General features: G+C 42.6%; 1 protein-coding gene across 1 annotated transcript in view; it reads right to left on the bottom strand.

Annotated features, from left to right (window-relative positions):
* Positions 1–707: 707 nt before the first annotated feature.
* The window catches only part of DYNC1LI1 (dynein cytoplasmic 1 light intermediate chain 1), a 46075-nt gene continuing 21315 nt past the window's right edge, over positions 708–25467 (bottom strand). The window contains exons 5-13 of the mRNA XM_075921971.2: positions 19603–19772; positions 16678–16771; positions 15947–16082; positions 14732–14843; positions 8994–9053; positions 8818–8862; positions 7796–7916; positions 4099–4257; positions 708–1648 (exon numbers count right to left, since the gene is read on the bottom strand). Of these exons, the coding sequence (XP_075778086.2) occupies positions 1539–1648; positions 4099–4257; positions 7796–7916; positions 8818–8862; positions 8994–9053; positions 14732–14843; positions 15947–16082; positions 16678–16771; positions 19603–19772 (1007 nt within the window). The 3' untranslated portion in view covers positions 708–1538. The remainder of the gene's footprint in view (positions 1649–4098; positions 4258–7795; positions 7917–8817; positions 8863–8993; positions 9054–14731; positions 14844–15946; positions 16083–16677; positions 16772–19602; positions 19773–25467) is intronic.

Raw genomic sequence — 25467 nt, 5'->3', positions numbered from 1 at the left:
ATGATTTTTGGGATACAGAATTTTTTCTCTATCAAAAGTAGAAACGTAAATAGCAGTAGCAAGAACACTGTGTACCCAGAATAAAAATTATGCACATTTTTTTTCCTAACACTTAGCAGCTTACTGCCAAACAATAAATTAGAGAAATAGTGCATATGATACTCACTGTTTTAGTTAAAAAAAAATTTACGCCTACTTATTAGTTTATAAAAATACTCAGGATAATCTTTGAATGTTGTTCTAACCTAAGTATACTATGAGTTTAGTGGGAGACTACTCACATTATGTTTACGATCTCAGGTGTTTCTCATATACTGTTCATTGAAAGCTGAAATAACCAATAGAATGCTAATTTTTGTTGCATAATTCCACAGCACAGAATGTACTGAAAAATCATCAGTAGGATTCTTTCTTTATACAGTGGGCTTTTAAACTAAAGACAGAAGAGCATCAGATATCTGGAATTTAAAGTTTTGCTTTTAGCAACATTAGTACAGTGTTTTATTGTATGAGCAGAAGACTCGTATCTGTTTTTTCCAGAACTATCAAATTATAGGGAAGCTATACCTGGGCTTTACTATTATTCAAAGAAGGGAGAAAGATAAGAGGGAGGAATGTTTAAAGTACCTAGTGTTCATCAAGAGCAAAACACTAAGTATTTTGATTAGCTAGCTAATATACATTTTAATACAAGAAAATGCAATGAATATATTTATATCTGAATGCAGATAATACTTTATTAACTGATCACAGTTTTATTGTCTGATTTAAAACCATAACTAATTTGGGAAACAAAAAGGGGATATTAAGGCTGAGCCATATATACAGAAAAAAATCTGGATACTGATAATCTGTACATTTTTTATTAATTAAATTAACCTCTGTTTTTTTCCTTTACACAAATAGTTTCAGTGTCTGACATTATCAAATTGGCCAATGTTTTAGTTTTATGCTGGAATGAAAGTTTAGCCCAAGTTTTTCATGGAGTGTAAATCTCAAATGAGATCAGACAGGTTTGTTGCCATATTCCAAATGAAGTGATGAATTTTATTCAGGTTAGTTTTATTGTTGGTGCACAAAGTTATAACAACTGATTATCCTCTCTTCCAGCAAAACTAGTAGTTCTATCCCTCAAAGATTAACCTGTATTAAATTCAACTAAAATAAGATGGAAGATCAATATACATGAAGTGCCCGTGCTGCATATCATTTTCCAATTCTTTAAGCAGCCCTTTAACATTATATGATTAAGTGGACATATGTGCCATTTTACACAATTACACTGACTTTCCAACAAAATCCAGGAATTAGTTAATTCTCTAAACTGCACCATGAACAGTAGTCCTATATGGTGTGGTATAGTTTTCCATCTCTATTAGCTCCCTTTTTTAAAGCTGGGCAACACATGAAATCAAGACATCAAATGTTTGTCCTTTTCAGAAAGTGTTTCAGCTGTCTAGTTCCAGTCACTGAAGGAAGAGGCAGAGGCAAGTTTAAATTATCCCAGAAAACTGAATGAATTGCTTTATTTGGTGTCTTCAAGATGCTTCGCCTTCTGTGGGGGATGCAGGTGTTGGAGAGACCATGTCAGGTTTTCGTGAAATTCTGTCCAATTCTGCCTGAACATCAGTCAAGACTGGTTTCTGGCCTGTACAAAAAGAGTGCACACCACTTTGTCAAAGTTAAAATGAAAGGACTTGTTTCCCCACAAAAATGCTGAACATTAATGACATAATATAGTTAAGTTTTTAGAATAGCTCTCTCAAAATCTTACACTATGCCTCAAAACCAAAACCTATAAAATCCTAACATAACTGATACAAGTCCACTCTTAATTTCTAGAAGATTTTGATCAATAAATGCTGGGCTCATACCAAAACATTAATATGCATTAAGCACACAAAAATACACTGATATATTTCAAGCAGTTATGTGGCCATAATTAGTCATCTTTCTATAAATCAGTTCACTTATTATAAGTATCCCAAAACACTTCATCAGATGAGCTGGAACTCATAAGGTTTGTTTTACCCACGAAAGCTCATGATACTATAGAATTTTTGTTAGTCTCTAAGGTGCCACAGGATTACAGGTTGGACCTCCCTCGTCTGGCACCCTCAGGATCTGAATGGTCCTAAACAATGGAGTTTGCCAGATGAGGGGAGGTCAAGGCTCCCTACCCACTGTAGGCTCTGCGCTTCCTGCCACTGCCCCCAGCCCCACAATGTGCCAGGCCCAGCCAGGGCTGCGTCCCCCATCATTCCAGCCCTGGACAGGGAACAGTCCGGGCTGCCTCCAGCCAAGGCTGCGCCCCTCCCCCATGGTGCCGGTCTGAGCTGCACATCCAGCTGACACCAGCCCCAGCTGGGACTGAGCTCCTACACCACATTAGCCCTGACTGAGGCTGCACTTCCTACAGCACCAGCCCCAACCAGGGATGCACTCCTGGCCCCCAGCCTGGCTGGGGTCTACGTTCTTTGCCACCAGCCTTGGCCAGGGCTCTGCTCTCCCCCACACTGGCCCCTGTTCCCGTGTGCCAGGTACTGGACTCCCCTAGCCTCAGAGCCAGCGTGCTAGAGGTGGCTGGTCTCCCTTCAGCACCAGAAGTCCTCCATTAGCCCCATCCCAGGTTCCCAGCCACAGGGGAGGAGCTGCACTGCTGGGAAGCAGGAAGGGGCCTGGCCTGGGAGCTAGAGCAGCCCTAGAGAAGCTGGCTACTCCAGATAATTCCTCATCAATATGGCCCAGACTGAAGTCAGTAAGACCACAGTGTTGGAGATTTGTGCTATAATACTTCACAGAGAGGGTTGTGTGATCAAAGAAACCAATGTTCAATGATCACTGAGGGATTTAAAAAAAACCCAAGATTTCCAAACTATGCAGAAGCTATAGATGACATCTGTGTGCCTATTCTGAATCTTCCCCCTATATTCTCTGCAGTAAGCCCAGAAAATAGCTTATTCAGTGATGATACAGGCCTTAATGATTCACATATGTGGAGACATGAAGCCCAGAGTCTTTTAAAATCCTAGCATTTGGTGAATGGGAAGAGTAGGACTTTTAGTGGTACTTCAGAGGTTCCAGCCAGGTAGATCTCCATTGTGTCAAATGCTGTACAAACGTATAAAGAGCTCACGCTCCAGAAAGCTTAGAATCTTAAAAGACAACCCATACATGTAAAGAATAAAAATACAGCACTAAGAGCCTGCTCAATACACTAAGAACACTTGTGTGTGCATGCTAGGTGTATTACAGGCATGATAAATGGGATGTAGCATGCTTTCTCCATCTGCTCACAACACAGGGTTGATCCAGCAATTGGCTTGAAGGGCCTTTTTGCTCTCCATCTTCCCTTTTTGAAGGGAGAAATCCAGGTGATGAGGAACAAAAGAAGGGACCCATTTGATAAGCATTCATATTACTTATCCTTGTCATTCGCCTGTCAAAATGCTAGCATGGGTTCCCGAACTGGGGGTGTGTGCCCCCCGGAGGGATGTGAAGAAATTCCAGGGGGGCACGAGGCAACCCAGCCTCCTCCTCCCCCCAGCCCCAATCAAGTTTTGCTGCCCTGTTCAGTTCCTTTTTTGCTCAACAAGTTTTGCTGCTATTTGGGGGGTGGGGGGCAGCGTGTGAGGGCTTTTCAAAAATCAAAAAGGGGGGCATGATGCCAAAAAGTTTGGGAACCACTGTGCTAGAGTCTCTTGGTCTGTATTTGTTCAAAGCTCTGATTTAGCACGGAAATACTGGAAAGCAACAAATAGAAAGAAAACGAAAGTGTTAAAAGCTACCAGATAGGGAACATAATATCTAACTGAAATGATTGAATAATATTAACATGACTTTCCCCCAAAAAATTCAGAGACTCGCAATATACCTAGAACATCTTTTGACATCTACTATGATTTCAGCTTGGCTTCCCGTTGCCAGCTTCTCACAGATTTTACCACATCACTGAAACACGGAATAATGTATACATTTAAGGTGGGTGTGGGTAAAAAATCCTGACATTTCTAATTGCATTATAACAAATATTGCATGGTATGTGAAAAATATTCCTTGTGCAAATGAGATTTCAAATGATGCTTTGATTAATCATACCTGACTTTTTTGCTGATGGTGGTAAACTGCTGCCACCTCCTCCACTACCTCCTCCTCCAGGACTGCCACCACCAACGCCAGGACTGCCTGGGGAGCCAGTTTTTTTACTCAGCAAACTGTTGAAGAAGTTAGCTAGGACACCTTCACTTGTGGCTCCAGCTACATCAAAAAAAGGAGAAAGATATTTTTACATATACATTTTCTAAATAAATGCTGACTACACACAGTTTGCAGTGCTGTAGTATTGGGTTGATCCCAGAATACAAGACTGCCAATGGTGGGTGAGATACTATCTTTTATTGAACCAACTTCTGCTGATGGAAGATATAAGGTTTTAAGCATCATTGAGCTCTACTTCAGATCTGGAGAAAGGAAACCCCAAGAGTTCAAGCTAAATACAAGTGAGATATTTGAGACAGAGAGCCAGTAATGTATCTATATGATGATAGACCACCAAGTCCAGAAATTTATCCCAAACATACCGATGATCTCATTTTACCTTCACCATCATGAATTTCTTACATTCAATAAAACACTTTGTCCAAACCATGTGAACAGGCATAGGTAATAGGATGCCTCTCTAATATTCTAACTTCCTCATGTGTCAAGGAACATTTCTTTAATAATGCATCAGAACACAACAATATACATCAATTATATTTTCATCCTCTGACAGATAACAGACTCCTCAAAGATTTTCCCACTACTTCAACAAATTCCACTGATCCAAACTCTAAGTACATCCCCACACCAGCATCAATCTCCTGGACACCACAATCAGCTTCAGACTCCTACAGACTACTATATAAGAAACAAACACACCACCATATTTGTCCCTGCAAATCCAAACACCTTGGACCTTGGACCCACCCAGAAATCTGCTATCTACAGCTCCGAAGAGAAGATCCAAGATGGACAGTTTAACATACTTACTTTCACCAAACAAGGATGTGCCTCTAGAGGAGAAAAAAATAGATTGCATCATGGGATGGACCACGAAAACCACCCACAAGAACCTGCATCAGTGCAGGAAAAGAAACCCACCAACTGCATACTCCTAGTTGTCACTTATCACCCCACACTAGAACCCACACCACATATAGGATATCATCCAGCAATTACAAATTGTAACTACAACCTAAAGAAATCTTTCCTAATTCCCAATTCTTACCTTCAGGCAGCTCCTCAATGTCCCTAAGCTTATCAGAAGCAAGACAAAAAACACACCAACTCTGAGAAACACCAGACCCTACCAAAATAACAGATGAAAAACCTATAGTCATAACTCCACGGTTACAATGATCAATATTCCCTTCCACACCATACCTTTCAAGAGCCACAGCTTCTACACATGCCTATTGACATACTGAAGCATTTGATGCCCTTAAGATACAACTATGTGAGCAAAACCAGACAACCACTATACTCTTGAATGAACTTAAACAGAAAAATGATACGACAAATTCACTCTGCCAGAGGTGATGCTGAGGAGAAACATGGTGGGGCACCAGCCATATGACTGCCTCCCCATGTGACTCCTCCCTACCACACTCCTAGCTCAGGGGAAGGGCAGGAACAACCCCCTTTCTGCCCCAGGCCACTCTGTCCCCTCCCCACCTCTTCCTCAAGCCACATAGCCTAAAGCAGTGTTTCTCAACGAGTGGTACGAGTATTCTCAGGGGTACTCGAGAGAAGTCTGGGGGGGTATGCCAACACAACTGAAATTTGGAGAAAACTGATTTTTTTTTTAAAGTTTTACAGTGCTATTATTTTTGTACTTTTTGCATGCAAAAATTTCATTGCCTGCCCAGCTATGATTAAGTTGTTTAAACAAATGTGTTGCAATGGTAGAAAAAGAAAATGTTGTGTGTCTGAAAACTGTAGGTACTGTGGGTACTTATTTTTTTTTAAAAGGGGTACTTTATTAAAAAAAAAAAATGGTTGAGAAACACTGGCCTAAAGGACTAGTGGGAGTCTGATATTGGAAACGGGGTCAGCCCCCGCCTCCTGCACTCACTGGCTGTAGCAGGTTCTCGGCTGCATTGCTCAGGGGAGAGAGCAGGAAGTGGAGTGATATAGCCCAGAACAGGGGGAGCTGAGTAGGCTAGGGCTGCGTCACTCTGCTTCCCCACACTGCTGCCCAGAGTGCACTACACCTTCAAAAGATGAGCCTGATAACTTAAATTCACAACTGTGCTGGATAACAAAAATCCAAGGATTTAATAAAGACATTTTTGTGGCTTACCACAATAGCTGTAACCCATCCTTCTGCCTACTAACCCTCCGTTATCCTACAACTTCAGAGGTGTCAATAGCCCACTTCATTTTACATGGTCTCCCACAACTTTTGTGACCCCTTCATGCTCAACAATGTGTCCCACCCTTTACTTATACTCTGGTTTCCTTCTTTAGACCCAAAGAAGAACTCTGTGGATTAAAAGTTTGTCTTTTCCAACAACAAAGGTAACTAGTGGTGTTCCTCAAGGGTCAGTCCTAAAACCAATCCTATTCAACTTATTCCTAAATGATCTGGAAAAAGGGGTAAACAGTGACATGGCAAAGTTTGCAGACGATACTAAATTACTCAAGATAGCTAAGACCAAAGCAGACAGTGAAGAACTTTAGAAAGATCTCACAAAATTAAGTGATTGGCCAACAAAATTGCAAATGAAATGTAATGTGGATAAATGTAAAGTAATGCACATTGGAAAAAAATAACCCCAACTATACATACAATATGATGGGGGCTAATTTAGCTACAACTAATCAGGAAAGAGATCTTGGAGTCATCGTGGATAGTTCTCTGAAGATGTCCACTCAGTGTGCAGCGGCAGTCAAAAAAGCAAACAGAATGTTAGGAATCATAAAAAAAAGGGATAGGAATAAGCCAGAGAAGATCTTATTGCTCTTATATAAATCCATGGTACACCCACATCTTGAATACTGCATACAGATGTGGTCTCCTCGTCTCAAAAAAGTTATACTGGCATTAGAAAAGGTTCAGAGAAGGGCAACTAAAATGATTAGGGGTTTGGAACAGGTCCCATATGAGGAGAGATTAAAGAGACTGGGACTTTTCAGCTGGGAAAAAGAGGAGACTAAAGGTGGTGACATGACAGAGGTATATCAAATCATGAATGGTGTGGAGAAAGTGAATAAGAAAAAGGTATTTATTTGTGCCAATAATATAAGAACTAGGGGCCACCAAATGAAACTAATGGGCAGCAGGTTTAAAACAAATAAAAGGAAGTTCTTCTTCACACAGCACATAGTCAACCTGTGGAACTCCTTGCCTGCAGAGGTTGTGAAGACTAGGACTATAACAGGAGAATTAGATAAATTCATGGAGGTAAAGTCCATTAATGGCTATTAGCCAGGATGGGTAAGGAATGGTGTCCCTAGCCTCTGTTTGTCACAGGGTGGAGATAGATGACAGGAGAGAAATCACTTGATCATTACCAGTTTGGTTCACACCCTCTGGGGCACCTGGCATTGGCCACTGTCGGCAGACAGGATACTGAGCTGGATGGACCTTTGGTCTGACCCAGTATGGCCATTCTTTTGTTAACAGAAAATATCACCTCACCCATCTAGTCTCTTACACCAATTATGTCAGTATACCACCACAAAAGTATTTCAAGTAGCAGTCAAAAGCAGCTTGCTTAACATCACATTTTCCCCTGCATAAGAAATATACCTTTCATATTTGGATCAATTTTTTTTGAGCCAGTAGGGATGGGTGTGACACTGGCCGCATTGGATGTTACTGATCTATTTGGAGTCCTAGGGGAGCCTCCAGGAACTCTTGGTGAAGCATCCTACACAAAAGTAAAAGATTTTATAGTCAATCTATTATGTGCACTCAACTTCCAGAAATAAGGTATGTATCCTATTAATCTAGATAAACAGAATTATTCAATTACATTTTCCTATTTTCTCCCCCATTTTCAAAAGAGGTACATTTAATATCGATCATGGAATTCAATGCAATACTCATGGCAAAAAGTCCATTTAAAATGAGAAATCATGAAATACCATGAAACGTATATTTTTAGAGAAATAAGTGTGTGAGAAAAAAGTATTGCAACTTAGAACTGCAGTCCAACAACAGGAGACACGGCAGAGGTTCTCCCCCATGACAAGACTGGGAGAAAGGAAACATCTGATGACTTGATATTAAAGCTCTGGCTGTTTTGGAAACTATTCACTAGTTCATGGAGAAGCTACACTCAGCTCTCCTTCGTACGAAGGTAACTTGTGGCAAATATGGTGGATAAAAGAATTTGTATTACAGCAAACAGCATGGAAAGTTATATTAATTTAATTACCTCACAAAAACAACTTAGTAGGTCATATTACTGAATTGTTGCTTAAAAAAAGGTTACAGGAGAGGTCTTATTTTTTTAAGTTTGACCTTAAACAAGTAACAAGAGTTTCACTGCTGAGCATTTTATCTACTAGTTCCAGAAATCCATCTAAAATCTAGGTCTATACCACAACATCTCAACGCATGCAAACTTCGGAGCTCAATTTCATTTCGGGCTTAAGTGTTTTTACAGAAATAAGAAAACTGTAGAAAAGCAGTAAGAAAACATTTATAGATCACAAGTGCTCTTAGCACTGAAGTCAGCAATCTTTTCACCCAAACATGCTATTATATTAATCAAAACTGAAGAACACAGAGTTTTCACAGTTTTAGTATTTAAGAACTTTACTAACCACTGGCCTTCCAGCTGCAGTAGGTGGCTGTTTTGCTAATAGAGACTGGAAAACAAAATATTGTAGACATTAGTTTGTATTTGTTGTAACAGGCTCAAAAATAAAACACAGTTTATTGACCACCACATCTTTAAATATAACTAATTGTCTATCATACAAATGCAAAGTAACTCTACCTGCTGCTTCATAAGAAACACTTGATCATCTTCTGCTACTATTTCTTTTTCATGCACAAACTGCAATACAAAGAACAGTTCAAAATGTTTGAGACACATTTAAAAACTAGTTGTCTTTTTCTATTTACAGATTAATATGAAGCACCAAAAATGCATGAAATGGACTGAACACACAGTCTTCAACCTACAACTTTGCTGGTACTTTACACATGCTCTAATTGTTGACACGATGCCACCATAAGGTAATCATCTTCACATGTTAGCTAATCAACTTCTCAGCATTTATTTGAAAAGCGACATTGTTGAAGTGTCTATTTAGTTAACATTTAGTTCTATTTAGTTAACATTTTTATTACAACTAATAGTTTAGTCATGCTCTACAAAAGCCATTGTTACATACTTAGTGCAAACATGTTCAGTTTACAGGGCGTGATTATTAAGTCATGTAATTCTCAGACTGTTCAACAAACTTGCTAATTTGATTTAGACTAAAGAACCTCACAATGCATGTCTGGAGACTAGCTGGTACTGATGTGCCACCATCCTGACTAACCTGGGGGTGGGAGGAGCGCACAAAGTCTTTTGCTCCCTACCCGTGGGCACGTGGCACTTAGTCAACTCTCCTGGTTGACTCTAAGTGCTACATGCTCCCCAGTCCCTAGGCCCTGATTGGCCTGGGGATGGGGGAGTGGCAGGTCCTTTGTGGGCTGGATCAACCCGCAGAGGCCCTTTTTGCTCTACCTTCTTCATCTTCCAAGAGCATCACAAATAACAAATTTTATCCTCAAAACACCCTTGTGATCTAGAAAAAAGGGGGAAAAAAAAGATGAGACTGTCCCAAGGTCACATCTAATGGTAGAGCTAGAAATTAAACCCAGAAAACTTGAGTCCCGGAACTATGCGTCAATCACAAGATAAGCCCTTCCATACAACAAATCTTCTGGCAGTACAAAAGGTGTCTTAAAGCAAGTACAGTTTTACTGACAATCAGGCTTGAAGTCTATATATGCATGTTGAAAGAGGAAAATTGTTTTCTTTAGCACTTGGTATATTACACCATTACTACATATCTGGGCTTGTACAGGATTGTGCACCTCTTTTCCCATCAAGTATTTGTAATTAGATTATTCAGTGGGAAGTTGTAGTACCGTGGTAAGGTAAGAGTCAGAAGTACTAGTCTTCAGTTCCCCTCATGCCTTATTGGTCCTTTGCTCATAGCATCTCCTTGAACAACTGAGACAAAAGTATCTGTAAAATGTTCTAAGCGCAGAAAGTTTGCTGTATATATTGCACATGAAATATATTTATCCACTTAATTCCTGGTTTTTTGGCTTTATTTTCCTACATTTGGTTTTAAATGCGGTTTTAAACCATTTGTTTCTACTACAGAATATTGGCAACATAGAACAGTTAAGATTTTAATTTAAAAGAAAATTGTAAAGATATTTTAAATCCTGTTAGTACAGGATGAATTTTAATTCAGAAATCAATGCAATTTAGCTTTCCAAAAATGCAGAAGTTAGATGCAGCTACAACATTCTGCACTTGCAGTGACAGAGGAAAACACTTAAATATAATGTTCCCATCTGAAGTATGAATGCATGCTCACAGTCAAAGCTGCTATGTGGCAAAGATGCAAAGAGACTGCAGATGTCAAGTAGTGTTTAATTAGCTAATCAAGTAGTCGATGGAATTTCCATCGAATACTCAATTAGTCAATAAGGGAAGGGTGCTCACTACCCCACACTGTCGCTCTGCAGTATAAATATAGTAGGAGCCAGGCATGCATGCATCCCCGTTCCTACTACATTTAAACTGCAGAGCTGCAGCAGGGTTAGCTCCCAGGGTTATGTGAGCCAGGACTAAGCAGTCCCAGCTTGCACTGGCTCTGGGACCACTGTGCCTCTGCCTTTTAAACGTAGTAAGAGCCACCAGGCTCTTACTACATTTAAAAGGCAGAGGTGCAGCGGTTGGGGACCGGTTGCCAGCCAGGACTGAAGCAGTCCCAGCTCACTCTGGGTCCCTCACTGTAGTTCTGCTTCCTCTCCCCTGCCATGGAGATGGTGCTGGCGGAACTAAAGCTGGCTCCCCCCAGTACCAGTTCCTGCTCCCTCCCCAGCTGCCTCTGATATAGAGGCAGTAAGCACAGGGGGTAAGGAAGTGAGTAGTGACTCGACTACCTGAACAGGCCTACGCTTATCGGGTAATCGACTAGTTGTTTTCATCCCCATCAGAGACTAGTGGATACCATTACAATTTTAATTTGAAAAAATATGGGACTGATTTCACATTCCTGTCTGAGTTTTCCTATTAGAAGAATAGAAATCAGAACAGAACAGAAGAACAGAATGAGAAGCTAAGTCTAACAGAAGTCAGTCTGCCTCCGCTTTGCTGTTAAATATAGCAGGTAGGCTTCTAGCTACATTTATAGCTACCGCTCAAAAACTCAACAAAAAGAAATTTTAAGAAGAGTGAGGGAAAAAGATTAATAATTTTCATACATTTTATCTTCATAAAAATAATGGATGCAAAGATACCACTTAAGTATTAGAGGTTATTGGAGGCTGTGATTTCTTAACACTTTCATACAGTGTAAACTGGCACAATGGAAAAGGGCACAACAGGCCTACTTAAGTTAGAGGTTTTAATGTTGCATTTTATTATACTCTATGCCGGGCATGTCCAAAGTCTGGCCCGCGGGCCAATTGCGGCCCGTGTTCTGGTTTAATATGGCCCCACAGGTAATTTGGCAATATCTATCTTTTATGGCCCCCAACGAATCCATATGTATTGAGATGAATACATTGTAAAATCTCAGTTAATGTCAGTTGGTCTAAATCAGTTATAAATATATTTGACACAACATGTATACTTGGTGTTATGTTCCTGTTCATATTTTTTGAACTTAAAAGTTGACAGACAACCTTTATTACCAATAATATGCACAGGCAGTCCCCGACTTACACGGATCCGACTTATGTCGGATCCGCACTTGCGAACGGGGCTTTCTCGCCCCGGAGGTCGAGGTAGCGGATTGCTACCTGCGAGCTCCGGGGCGAGAAAGCCCCGTTCGTAAGCTGCTCCGGTGCCCCTGGTCTGCTGGAGACCGTCTCCAGCAGACCAGGAGCACCGGGCGGGTTCCCGCGCTTCTGAGGCTTTGCCAGAGCAAAGCCTCAGAAGCGCGGGAACCCGCCGCTGCTGCCGCTTCAGTCGCGGTGCCTGTGGTCTGCTGGGGACGGTCCCCAGCAGACCACAGGCATGGGGACTGAAGCAGCAGCAGCTGCGGGTTCCCGCGCTTCTGAGGCTTTGCTCTGGCAAAGCCTCAGAAGCGGGGGAACCCGCCCGCTGCTGCCGCTTCAGTCGCGGTGCCTGTCGTCTGCTGGGGACCGTCCCCAGCAGACCACAGGCACCGCGACTGAAGCGGCAGCAGCTGCGGTTCCCCGCGCTTCTGAGACTTTGCTTTGGCAAAGCCTCAGAAGCGGGGGAACCCGCCCGCTGCTGCCGCTTCAGTCACGGTGCCTGTGGTCTGCTGGGGACGGTCCCCAGCAGACCACAGGCACCGCGACTGAAGCCGCAGCCGTGGGCGGGTTCCCCCGCTTCTGAGGCTTTGCCAGAGCAAAGCCTCAGAGGCGCGGCACCCCGCTGCGGCTCTGCTCCCGTATCCCTGGTCTGCTGGGGGGGGGGGGGGAAACGCGGCTAGTGTGCTTCCCCCCCCCCCGAGCAGACCAGGCTTTTGTTTTGGACCCTGGAGCAGAGCAGCTGGGGCGCTGCCGATTGGTCCTGCAGCGCCCTCTGGGCACTACTGGACCAACCCGGCAGCACCCCAGCTGCTCTGCCCCAGGTCCTGATTCAGCTGCTGCTGGTCAGTTTCAGCAGTGGCTGAATCAGGACGCCTGGGGCAGAGCAGCTGGGGTGCTGCTGGGTTGGGCCAGTAGCGCTGAGGAGCGGTGCTACTGGAGCAACCCAGCAGCACCCCAGCTGCTCTGCCCCAGGCGTCCCCAAGTCAGCTGCTGCTGAAACTGACCAGCGCTGACTACAGGAAGCCCCAGGCAGAGTTGCTCTGCCCTAGGCTTCCTGGAATCAGCTGCTGATCAGTTTCAGCAGCAGCTGACTTGGGGAAGCTTGGGGTTCTTAAGTTGAATCTGTATGTAAGTCAGAACTGGCGGTCAGTTTCAGCAGCGGCTGAATCTGGACGCCAGTTCCGACTTACATACAGATTCAACTTAAGAACAAACCTACAGTCCCTATCTTGTACGTAACCCGGGGACTGCCTGTAATGTACTTTACAATGTTCCTGACATATATTTCAGCTTCCTGGATTTTTTTTTCATCTGGCCTTCAGATATGAAAGGCAGAGTGATTTAACACCTGTTTAGATTTGTCATCCATGTGACGAAATGAAAAGTATGCCGTTTGCAATAAACTTTGCATAAAATACTTAATTTGCATTTAATTTTAATGGTTCAAAGAATGTCAGGCAAAATGGTTGGCCCTCACGCATGTTCACTTCATCAAATCTGGCCCTCTTTGAAAAAAGTTTGGACACCCCTGCTCTATGCATTCCATTCAATTTGCCTGCTTTTGGAAAAAAAATATCTGAGTCGGTAAACTTTTTGGGGGCATATTGTAATAAAAAATATTAACATCTAAAGTTTGGCCCTATTTGGAAACTAAAGCTCTACCTTTATAGCAACCACACCAGAAAACAAGCACAAAAGATTTAGGCAATGTCCACACTGGCAACTGAGTGACAAAACTTGCCTTTTCAGAAGTGCTAACCATCGCCATCTCCCCAAAAGACAAAAGCTTTGCCATGGCGATTGTTGCTGCAAACAGCCCATTGAGACAACATGAACACCAGTCACTGGAGGTGCAAGCATTTGTCTCCAAAGTGCAGCTACACTACCTGACTTAGTAACGTGTTCATGTCACTAAAAGCTGTGTAGTGTAGACAAAGCTATACATATCTTTGAGTATGGCAGCAACATGATTTAGCTGCCATAGTTTAGCAATGCTTTTGCTTTAAACGCCAATGAAAGTCTACAGAAGCAGTGTGATGAAGGGGTGTTAGCAAGCCACTCTACCTTGAATGACTCCATGAAATGTGTTAACTACTTTTGCTAAAAATAGCAGTTCCACCTTGTATTTATTTGCAAGATCTTTGTTATGTCTACACTGCAGACAGACACTTGCAGGCCAGCTGGCCCTGGCTCATGGGGACTCAGGCCGGGGGGGCTGTTCAATTACTGTACAGATTTATCCCATTAAATCAACCGCAGATCACTCTCCAGTTGACTCTGGTACTCCACCAGAATGATAAGCATAAAGTACGTTGATAAGAGTTTCTTCTGTTAACCTAGCACAGCGCAGACGTTGCAATAAGTCAACCTAAACTGCATTGATTCCAGCTACGTTATTCACATAGCTGGAATTGCTTAATTTAGATTGACTTAATCTCATAGTGTAGACCTGCCCTATAACAATGCAAACAGTAATTAATGAGAGCTAGTTTCCTGAAAGCCACCAGAGGAAGCAGGATGGAAATGGGAGAACTCACTTAAGGAAGATTACCAGAAGGTTACCAGAAATGAACAAAAGTCTTGTGGTTAACAGGAATGGGGTAGACAACCAAAGGAAAAAAGAAATGCTCTAATGTTAACATCTAAGTCACAACATGTGTTATATTTTAACATGTAAACAAAATAGGTTTCCCTTGAAACATACTGAAATCAAATTACCTTTCTGACAGGTGGTTTTGTGATAATATCTTCAAAACTATCATCTGCTTTTAGTGTCTGAAAGTTTTCATGTAATATTCCTATCTTCTTGTCGTTATCCCATCCTGCAGGACTGAAGGTAAACAGACACTGACTTTCAAATTTAAATATTCACTTGGTTGGTCCCTAATACCTCATATCAACCTGTGGATAAATATTACTATTGTTGAAAGGCCAAACAAAAGTTTTAATACTCCATTCCTCTACAATCAGCCAGTCAGTGATCAGCAGTGTCAGCTATCAAGTATTTTTAGTTTACTCAGTGTGGCATAGTGGAGAAGGGATATTTTCCAGGTGGAACATTCTACTTTAAAAATTGGCTCCACACTTCCTCTCTCAAAATAACAATCAATGCTTAACAATCTTCACTATTAACAATCAAGAAAAAACAAAGCCTGTTCTTACTGTGAATTAGTAACACCACAAAAAAGTAGTGAATATTAATGCTGAAATACAATGTACATAGCTTTACAGAACCACTTATTAGGGCCCTACCAAATTCATGGCTATGAAAAATGCACCACAAACTGTGTAATCTGGCCTCCCTCTGTGAAATCTGGTCTTTTGCATTTTTACCTTTTCCTACACAGATTTCACAGAGGAGACTAGCATTTCTCAAATTGGGGGTCCTGACACAAAAAGAGTTTCATGGAGGATTGCGAAGTTATTTAAGGGAGGGGGAAGCAGTATATACCACCCTTACTTGTGTACTGCTGGCAAGCAGCGGCTATTGGCAGGGCACCCAGCTCCAAAGGCAGTAGCAACAGAGAAGTGAGAGTGGTAGTGCCCCACCATGCCATCCTTACTTCTGTACTGCAGCGGCTGTGCCTTCAGAGCTGAGCTGACTAGCAGCAGCTGCCACTCTCCAGTTTCCCTGCACTGAAGGCAGTGTCAACACCAGCACCAGTACAGAAATACGGATAGCCGTAATGCAACATCCCCATCAATAACTTTGTGAGCCCCTCCCCCAACTCCTTTTTGGACCCCTACAATTGTAACACTACCATTTCAGATTTAAATAGCTAAAATAATTACATGTAAGATTTTAAAATTCCTACAACTGTGAAATGTACTCAAATGGACCACAAATTTTGTAGGGCTCTACTTATACACACACTATACTATGCAGATATTCATGATGTATACATTTGTATTTAATAATGAGGATAAACTTACATAAATACTGCATCTTTTTCCACAACAACAGCAGATACGTTGAAAGGAAATCCATATAATTTCTGGACAATATATCTATACACCAAGTCAATATTTTTATTTTCCTTTACTGAAGTGTAAATAAGTGCTGCACCATCTGAACACATTTGTTAAAAGAAAATTAGGAGTTTTACTAGCTCAAGTTAACTGTTAAGTTTACATCTAATTTTTTTCAGAACATTGTTCACTGTTTCCAAAAGCAAGCTGTATAAATGCTGGAACTATGCAAAGAAAATTGCTATTTGAAACTTAGTTTAATTGTATAAACTCATTTAGTAACTGAAAAGGCCATGCACAACAAATACCTCTACTCAGTAATAGGGATGTTAAATTGCAGTTATCTGACTAATCGTGTAGGTCAGGGTTTCCTAATTTTATTTGGCCACAGAACCCCTAGGGTTGCCTTAAAAAAAAAAAAAAAAAAGATTAGGAAGCCATTGACAAGGCAGTATGCTGGGCTTCTCTTCCTGATGCATCCTATAAAAAAAATCCACAGCACTAGCCAATATAAAAGAAGGTTAAACCTGAGATGGCCCAATATAACAGAATCTTCGTTAAGGACCTTGGTTCAGTGAGGGGACTCATACTAGTTTCTAGAATAACTGATTCAAGCCACACACATTGGTCTCAATTTGCATCTTACAAGGATTACAGCTATGTCATTATTACATATTTCAAACTTTAAAGGATACATTGTAAACAAAACCGTCGGATATGTGACTGAATGAAGTCAAAGTGTTCATCTCTGTAGTCATGTTCTTTTTCCAGGACACTAATGGCATCACACTGTCAAGTTTAAAAAAAAGCAAGCAATATTGCATATTCAGCATCAATAATGTTGTTATTCTTCCAGTTAGCAAATTTCTTTTAAAAAAAAAAGAAAAGACATTTAACCATCCAAATGGAACAAAATTAGATAGATTTTTTTGAACCTACAGCTGACAAATTATAACTAACACTTAAGGCAGGGGATTCCAACAGCCATTTTTCAGATGCAGTGGAAGAATCACACAGTGGAAGACTACCTATCCTGAAATCAAAACATGGTACCACAATAGCAACCCCTACTCCCACCCTGGCAGAGTGTATTTGAGCCATCAAAACACCTAGACAGACAAAATTCCTACTTAGCTTTTCCACTAGAAAAAACCACCACAAGAAGCAAAGAAACAAGATTTTGATTAAATATATGAAAGCACTGGCCAAGTGGTGAAGTGATAGTAACACTCTGATAAGCTTATTCCTTCATCCCCTGAGCTCTGACATGCTGAAAATACATCTTGCTTAGACCATGGCCATTGAAGGGCCAAAAGAAAATGGATCCCAAAAGAATCATATCCAAATCTACCTTGCTAAGAAGGTGGGTTACCCAACTACCGATGAAAGTTAGGGAAAAAAAGAAGCCTACAAACTGAGAAACATTAGTGCAGAAACAAATTGCTAGACAAAGACCTCAACTCCGTTTTTCATAATTGTCTCCATTTCAAGAGTACATGGAAAATGAAGCCACTTATTTTAGTGAGACAAGTCAATTTTAACAAAGTCAGAAGATGGGAAAGCCCTTCTCAACAGATGGAATTGTATTTTTGCAATTTGTTTTTAAAAAAGCCTAAATCAGGCTGTAGATGTGGTCATGGTGGCATTTTTTTGTAACTACATCAGATTTATCTGGGAAAATTTAGGCACATCACAGATCTCCTTCTGTGAGAGAAGTGAGCCAATCATTAATTAAATGAGAATTCAACTTCCTAGTCTGCACCGTACCTCTTCTACACAGAAATCAAGCTCTAGTAACATCAGTAGATGTTAATTAAGCAGTAGATGCAAATTCACTGAGTACATGCCTACATTGAGGGTGGCTGTGTCTACCAGAAAATCTGGAGCAGCTTGTCTAACATTATACAGTAAACTTCCGATAATCTGGCACCTTTAGGACCCAGGGGGTGCCGGATTATCAGATTTGCCAGACTATCAGAAGGGGGGGCTATAAGGAGTCTAGGCGGGTGCCACCTCAGACCCCGTATAGCCCCCCCTTCCGATAGTCTGGCTCTGCCCCAGGCGTCCCCGATTCAGCAGCTGCTGGTCAGTTTCAGCAGCGGCTGAATCGGGGACGCCTGCAGCAGAACAGTTGGAGTGCTGCCAGGTTGGTCCGGTAGCGCCGACCCTCGGCGCTACTGGACTAACCCGGCAGCCCCCCCAGCTGCTCTGCCCCAGGTGTCCCCAAGTCAGCCGCTGCTGAAACTGACCAGCGGCTGACTCCAGGAAGCCCGAGGCAGAGTTGCTCTGCCACGGGCTTCCTGGAGTCAGCCGCTGGTCAGTTTCAACAGTGACAGAATCCAGATGCCTGGGACAGACCAGCTGGGGCGCTGCTGGGTTGGTCTGGTAGCGCCAACCTTTGGCGCTGCCAGACCAACCCAGCAGCACCCCAGCTGCTCTGTCCCAGGTGTACCCAAGTCAGCCGCTGCTGAAACTGATCAGGGGCTGATTCCAGGAAGCCCAGGGCAGAGCAGCTCTGCCTCGGGCTTCCTGGAGTCAGCCGCTGGTCAGTTTCAGCAGCGGCTGAATCGGGGACAGCTGGGGTGCCGCCGGGTTGGTCCCGCAGCCCCGAGAGGCAGCGCTATGGGACCTACCCGGCAGCACCCCAGCTGCTCTGCCTTCGGCTTCCCCAATTCAGCCGCTGGTCAGTTTTAGCAGCGGCTGAATCGGGGAAGCTGGGGGCAGAGCAGCTCAAATGGTCCGGCTGCCCGGAGCACTTCCGGGTTCCTGATGGTGCCGGACCATCAGGAGTACCGGACCAACAGATAGATGCCGGACCATCGGAGTTTTACTGTATATAGTGGGATTACAAACAGGTGAAAAATCTGCTAAATTAACAGATGCATCAGCAACATGAATCAGTCTGAGGAGATAGCTATTTAATTCTGATTTCTTTTTGGTTTTATTTGCAAAGTTTGGCTCTTCATACCAGTGTCTTTAAATACTAAACTAATTTTGCTTGATTAAATCAAACTTCAAAGATTCACTATAACTTGGATGAAAAAGATGTTAACAGAATATTTATTTAAATTTCTAAATCGATGATATCTCTATGACCAAGTACTTTCAGCTGCTTTTAGTTACATCTTTCACATCTAACCTGACAACATAAAAATCTTTATATATCCTAAGACAGGGAAAAAAAAAAATCTAAACTTTGGAACTTACTGACTTTAGAATGCTTGATCTGCAATTGTTAATTAACATTGTTATGAAGCCTCAGAGCATTTATGATTTTACCCTTATTTTTAACATTCTATACAGTACAATTGACTGTCCTTCCAGAACTGCCATTATGTTTTGAATTTATTTGAAGTAAGAGGATTCAAATAGCAGCACCTCATGTTTAGATATCTTTGTTTACTCATACCAACATTCAGAGAAGTAGTAATTCATTTCAAGGAAGAAAAATGTCTAAAATTAAGAGCCTCTTTTTGTTAAATTCTTATCAGAGAAAAAACAAAGTAGTTAGAATCCAGAGTACTTTTTTTCCAGTTTGGAAGAGCCAAATATTGCCCACCACGTAGAACAGGACACTTAAAATAAAATATGCAAAAACAATTCTGAATTTGAAAACAGACCTTTGTACAAACTACTACTACTGGAATGCCTAAGTTACATGTTAGCGTATCTGCTCCCAAAGGTAAAATCACACTGTCATCTTTGTCTTCCTGCATTGATGTGTTCCTTCTTTGTGGAGAAGCTGGAAAATCTTCTCCTGGTTCTGTATATTCCTGGAAATCTCTTACCACTGAAATGAAAAAAAAAATTAATTCATAATGGCAGCCACTTATTTCAACAATAATTATTCCCATCACCAAAATCCATTTACTGTACACAACAGAGTAAGGGTATGTCTACACTAGCCCCCTAGTTGGAACTAGGGAGGCTAATGTAAGCATTCGAACTTGCAAATGAAGCCCGGGATTTAAATATCCCAGGCTTTATTTGCCTGTTCCCGTCCAGTTGCCATTTTTAAATACCACTTGTCCGGACTAACTGCCCGCGGCTACACACGGCAGTGAAACGGTAATTTGAACTTAGTCCTAAGCATTTGCAAGTTCGAATGGCTACGTTAGCCTCTCTAGTTCCAACTAGGGGGCTAGTGTAGACATACCCTAAGTGTTTATTCATGTTTAAAAAGCAAGCATGGATTTGTGAAGAGCCCAACATGCCAAAACACCCTAATTTCCTCCTCTGATGGGGTCACTGGCCTAGTGAATATGGGGTAAGCAGTTGCTACACTAGACCTTGATTTTAGTAAGGCTTTTGACACAATCCCAACATGACATTTCTAAGCAAACTAGGGAAATGTTATCTAGATAAAATTACTACAAGGCAAGAGAAAAACCAATTGAAAGACCTGTTGAAGCAAAAGACTTCCATGTATTTAGGCGGCTAAGAAACAACTTTATTGATCAATAAGGCACAAAGTGAGCCAAACGTGACCCCAGCAGAGCCGGGCCCAGTAAGGCTGTTCAGCACAATCAATCCTAGTATTTTATACCCTTAACCAAACAAGTCTGACGTCAGGGCAAGAAATCAAAGCGAACTTCAAAAGAAACTATTATCAGCAATGAAAGAAACAGGTTTTAGGGAGTGAGAGTTTCGACTCAGAATACTTCATTAACGCATTCCAACAGCCCATCTTACTGGCTTTTTTCCACATTGGTGAAGGTCAGTTACTCGCTGGCGTACGTGCAGAAGCAAGAAACTGAAATGGTTTTGTTATACAGAATGTCTTCTAGCTAAATATGAAATGGTTTCCACAGACCATACTCCAATTATTTACCAATTGTTTGCTGTCAAACAGAGGGGGGTTATCTAGCTGGGTCCCATATGGGTCTCTCTGGTTAGCGGAGTAGAGTATGTTTATAAAGTGTGCAAATGACACCAAGCTAGGAAGAGTTAAAAATATGTCATAGGACAACATTAGAATTCAAAAAGACTGACAAATTGGAGGATTGGTCCTAAAACAAGATGAAATTCAGTAAAGACAAATGCAAAGTGTTTCACTTAGGAAAAAAATCAAATGCACAAACACAAAATGGGGAATAACTGGATGTGGGATAACAGTGGTTCACAAGCTGAGTAGGAGTCCAAAACAATGAGAAACAAAATGTGATGCAGTTGCAAAAATATTTAGTATCATTCTGTGATGTATTAACAGAGTGTTCAAAGACAGACATAGTAAGTAATTGTCCACTCATTAGCACTAATTATGCCTCATCTGGAGTACAGTGATCAGTTTTGCATGCCTTTAGGAAAAAGGTGGACAAATTGAAGAGTCCAGAGGAGGGCAATAAAAATGAAGGGTTTAAAAAAAAATCTGGTTTATGAGGTAAGATTAAAAACGAGTCTTAAGACAACAGAAGGGAGAACGTGATAAGTCTTAAAATATGTTAAGAGCTTTCAGGAGGAGAACAGTAATGAACAGTAGAGAAGGTCAGACAAGTAGAACTTGGTTTAATCTGCAGCAAGGGAGATTTAGATTAGATATTAGGAAAAAACTATAAGGATAGTTAGATATTAGAATAGGCTTCCAAGGTATATTGCGAAATCCCTGTCATTAAAGGTTTTAAGAAAAGATTAAATACATCTGTCAGAGATGGAGTAGGTATACTTGGTTATATATCAGTATGGGGAGGGAATTTGGCTACATGGTTTGAGGCCTTTCCCAGCTCTATGTTTTTATGATTAGTTTAGTGTAATTTTTCATGTAAATTAGTGTGTTTTTCATGTAAATGAATTTCAAGGACTGTAAAGCATACAGAGAGTACATGAATACTATAACAAATGACACTGCACTTGAGATACTATGTATGATAAATATGCTATGATACATATGCTCAAAGGGACATAGTAAAAGCTTATTTAATTCCTTACTTGCCATGCAAATTTTTTACAATTTATTTTCCTAGATGATTGGAGAGTACTGATTTTCCTAGATTCTTCACACACCCCAATTCCACCATTTGGAGCTATTTAAGTGAACACTGCTAAAATGCCTTTCCCACAAACCTTTGATGTCCACGAAAGAACAACCGCTCCTGCAAACACAGATGTTTTGGAGAGCCTGCTCTCACATTTCTTAAGCCCAACAGAGTTTAGTCCCTCCTCCAGCAGAGCTTGAGAGTTTCATGAAGCTCCTCCTACTTCAGCTATAGTCTGAAGTATGGGGACTATAGAAAAGACAGATCTTACAGAAAAGAAACATGAGTGCCACTGAAATAAATCAGTATTTCAACGGAAAAACTATGACTCAAGGCACAATATTTTTTCCACAGGAACTTGCTGGAGCATCCAGATAGGTTGCCACGAACTCTATCCTTTGGGCAGGGGTCAAAGTGGACTTGGCCTTATTTATAGTGAGGCCCAGCCTGAGAAAGTTCTTCCGGACAAGGGATATGTGCTCCAAAACCTGGGAAGGGCAGGAAACCTTTATGAGCCAGTTGTCTAGGCAGGGGTAGATCTGAGCCCTCCTTTTCCTCAGGAACATGACGACCACCGCCATACATTTTGTGAACACCTTTGGAACTGTAGAGAGGCCAAAGGGAAGGGCCATAAACTGATAATGATCATGGCCCACTGTGAACCGAAGGAAGCACCTGTGAGGAGGTGCGATTGAAATGTGGAAATAGGCATCTTTGAGATGGAGGGCAGCGTGCCAGTCTCCTGCAGCTAGTGACAGAACAATTGAGGCCAACATTACCATCTTGAATTTTGACTACACTATAAAAGCATTAAGGCTCCCCAAGCCCAGGATGGGGCGGAAACCTCCCTGGGCCTTTGGAACCAGTAAACAAGAGGACTCCTCCCTTGCCCTGCAGTCCTTTGGAACCTCTTCCATAGCTCCCAGATCAAGGAGCTGTTGCACCTCCAACTTTAGGAGATGCTTGTGAGAGGGGTCCCTGAAGAGGAACAAGTGGGGAGGGGAGGGGATGTGAAATGGGATGAAGTATCCACTTCACACCCTGCCTAGGACCTAGTGGTCCATCCTGATATGCAACAAGGCATGGTGGAAAGGGGATAAACAGTTGGTAAATGGTCGCTGACCCTAGGCTGGTGCACTGTCCCTGCTCATACCTTCAAAGGTTCTGCTTGGGGGCTAGTTCAAGGGACCCCATCCCCTCGTCAGACAAGGAGTAGGACTGCCACCTGCTGTTTCTGTTATTGCTAAAGTCTCCATGCCTGGAGAAGTCCAGCCTGTTTCCCTGCTGGAACTGGAGAAGGGGGTCCCTGGGGAGGCAGTGTCTCTATGGATCAGGGGTATGGATGCCAAAGAACACTTGAGGGTCATCCTAGAGTCCTTCAACCCATGGAGGCTGGTATTAGTGCACTCTGAAAGTAGGCCTACCTCCTTGAACAGCAGGTCCTGAACGGTGTTCTAGACTACTGGTGGGATGCGAGACACTTGGAGCCATGCACCACTCTGTAAGACCAGGCCAGTCGCCATGATATGGGCCACCACAGCCGAATCCAAGGCTGCCTGGAGTGCTGCATGGGACAGGGCCTTGTATTCCTGCCTGGAGTCCTGGGGCAGCAACTCCCTAAACTTATCCATCGCTGCTTAAGAGCTGAAGGTGTATCTGCTCAGAAGCACCTGCTGGTTGGCGATCCGGAGAGGAGACCCCCAGAGGCACAGGTCTTATGGCCCAAGAGGTCCGACCACTTGGACTCCCTATTCTTGGGGGTGGGAACAGGTTGGACATTTGTGGTGGTTAGTAGCCTGCACCACAATCAAGCTCGATGGCGAGTGTGATGCACCTGTTTGATGGACAAAGTACCACCATTCAGCACTCTTATCTGTGGGCAGAATGGAAGCGGGTGTCTGCCACAGGCCCTTAGCAATCTTGCCCACTGGTTTTGTTTAATATCAGGGATACTCGAGACGGGGCCTCCAAGTTAAGAATGCCCACCATCGTGTTGAGTCCTTAGAGGCCCACTTGAGCTGCATTCCCAGGCTCTGCGCCAACCACTTGAGGGGGTCCTGATGGGCCCAGAAATCCTTCAATGGCATTGATGTGGAGGCCAGTCCCAAGGCCTCATCCGGGGAAGATGACGAGTACTCACGTACTATGAAGTCTTCATGCTCTTGAGATGGCTTCAAGGTCTGAGATGGAGCTGTTTGGCTCAGAGGGCCCTGGTCCCCAGCCTCTTCCAACAAGGGCCTAGGGGATTCCCTCTGGGTTGGCATCGCCTGGCCTGGTGCCAATGACTTATGCAGTGGTGTGGTAGAGGGTGGCACCTGGGGCCCTGAGTGTAAGGAGCCTGCAACGAAGGTGCCTGGGCCAGGTCCTGGGCCTGATGGTATGCCCATGGGAGTCCAGAAAGGCCACTAATCCAGGGAAAGGGGTTTGCAGGGACAACTGGCTTGAAGAGCTGTGGTGCCAGGACTGGGAATGTGAGACCGTAGCACAGGACCACACCAACTCCACTTCGCAGCCTGAGGAAGAGTCAGACTCTGACCAAGGCGGAGCCAAAGATGAGCCTGGCAAAACGGTGCTGCGAGGAGTGTTGAACCATTGCTGCTGGCTTGCCCCAGTGCTGGACAGGTGGTGGAGGCATCAAATGCTCCAATGCTATTGGCTGTGCCTCCAGTATCGGAGAGCTGTAAGCCAAGCTCTCCCTCGACTCCTGGGAGAACGTCACTGCCCCTGGTCATGGCTCTGTCCCTGATCCCACCCCCAACCTTGATTCCATCTCCACCACCACCTCCAGATGTGGCCTCCTTAAACCATTCCTATCCCCCTTCCCCACCTTCCTGAAGCTGGGACCCCATGGACAGGGGGGCAGCATCCCTCAAAATTTGAGGACCACTCCTCTGAATTTCTAATTGCTCACAATTCTCAGATACTTCTGGAACTGAAGTTTTCCATGGGCTTATTCAATTTCAATTATTTTTTTAAAAGGAGAACTTAAGTACAACTAGCTCATCCATCTACATTAGTAAAATAGGATAAATGCTTTCCTCATATGTTCTATCTTTGTAATTTTCTTTCCCAGCTTCAGTCATCTACGTTTGATAATTATAAAACAAAAACCAACACGGATGGATAATAGCCTAAAAATATTGAAACAATTTTCTTGTGACTATGAGAATTAAAATAGCCACTGAGCATATAAACTTTAGGAATTATTTATAGCTAGTATTTTATGGTGCCCTTACCCAATAGTGATTTAACACATGTTGCATTAATTAAAGACTGCCTCAAGATTGTCCTTGAGCAAATATAATTATTACTCAAGTGACAAAGAGGTGGAAACAGTGCCTATATGCTGCCCTTTAAGCTAGGGATGTGAAGGACTAGTTGACCATCTGATAAGCAAATACTTATCAGATAGTTGACAGGATAGTTGACTAGTCGATTCCCCCCCACCTTGCTACCTCTATCAGAAGAAGCAGGTGGGGGAGCAGAGGGGAGAAAAGGATGGGATACTTCAAA

Source organism: Pelodiscus sinensis, chromosome 2, assembly GCF_052426305.1.
Source record: "Pelodiscus sinensis isolate ZL-2025 chromosome 2, ASM5242630v1, whole genome shotgun sequence".
Taxonomy (NCBI): Eukaryota; Metazoa; Chordata; order Testudines; family Trionychidae; genus Pelodiscus; species Pelodiscus sinensis.
Note: the sequence above shows the minus strand (reverse complement) of the source record. Positions and strands in the feature narration are given on the sequence as shown.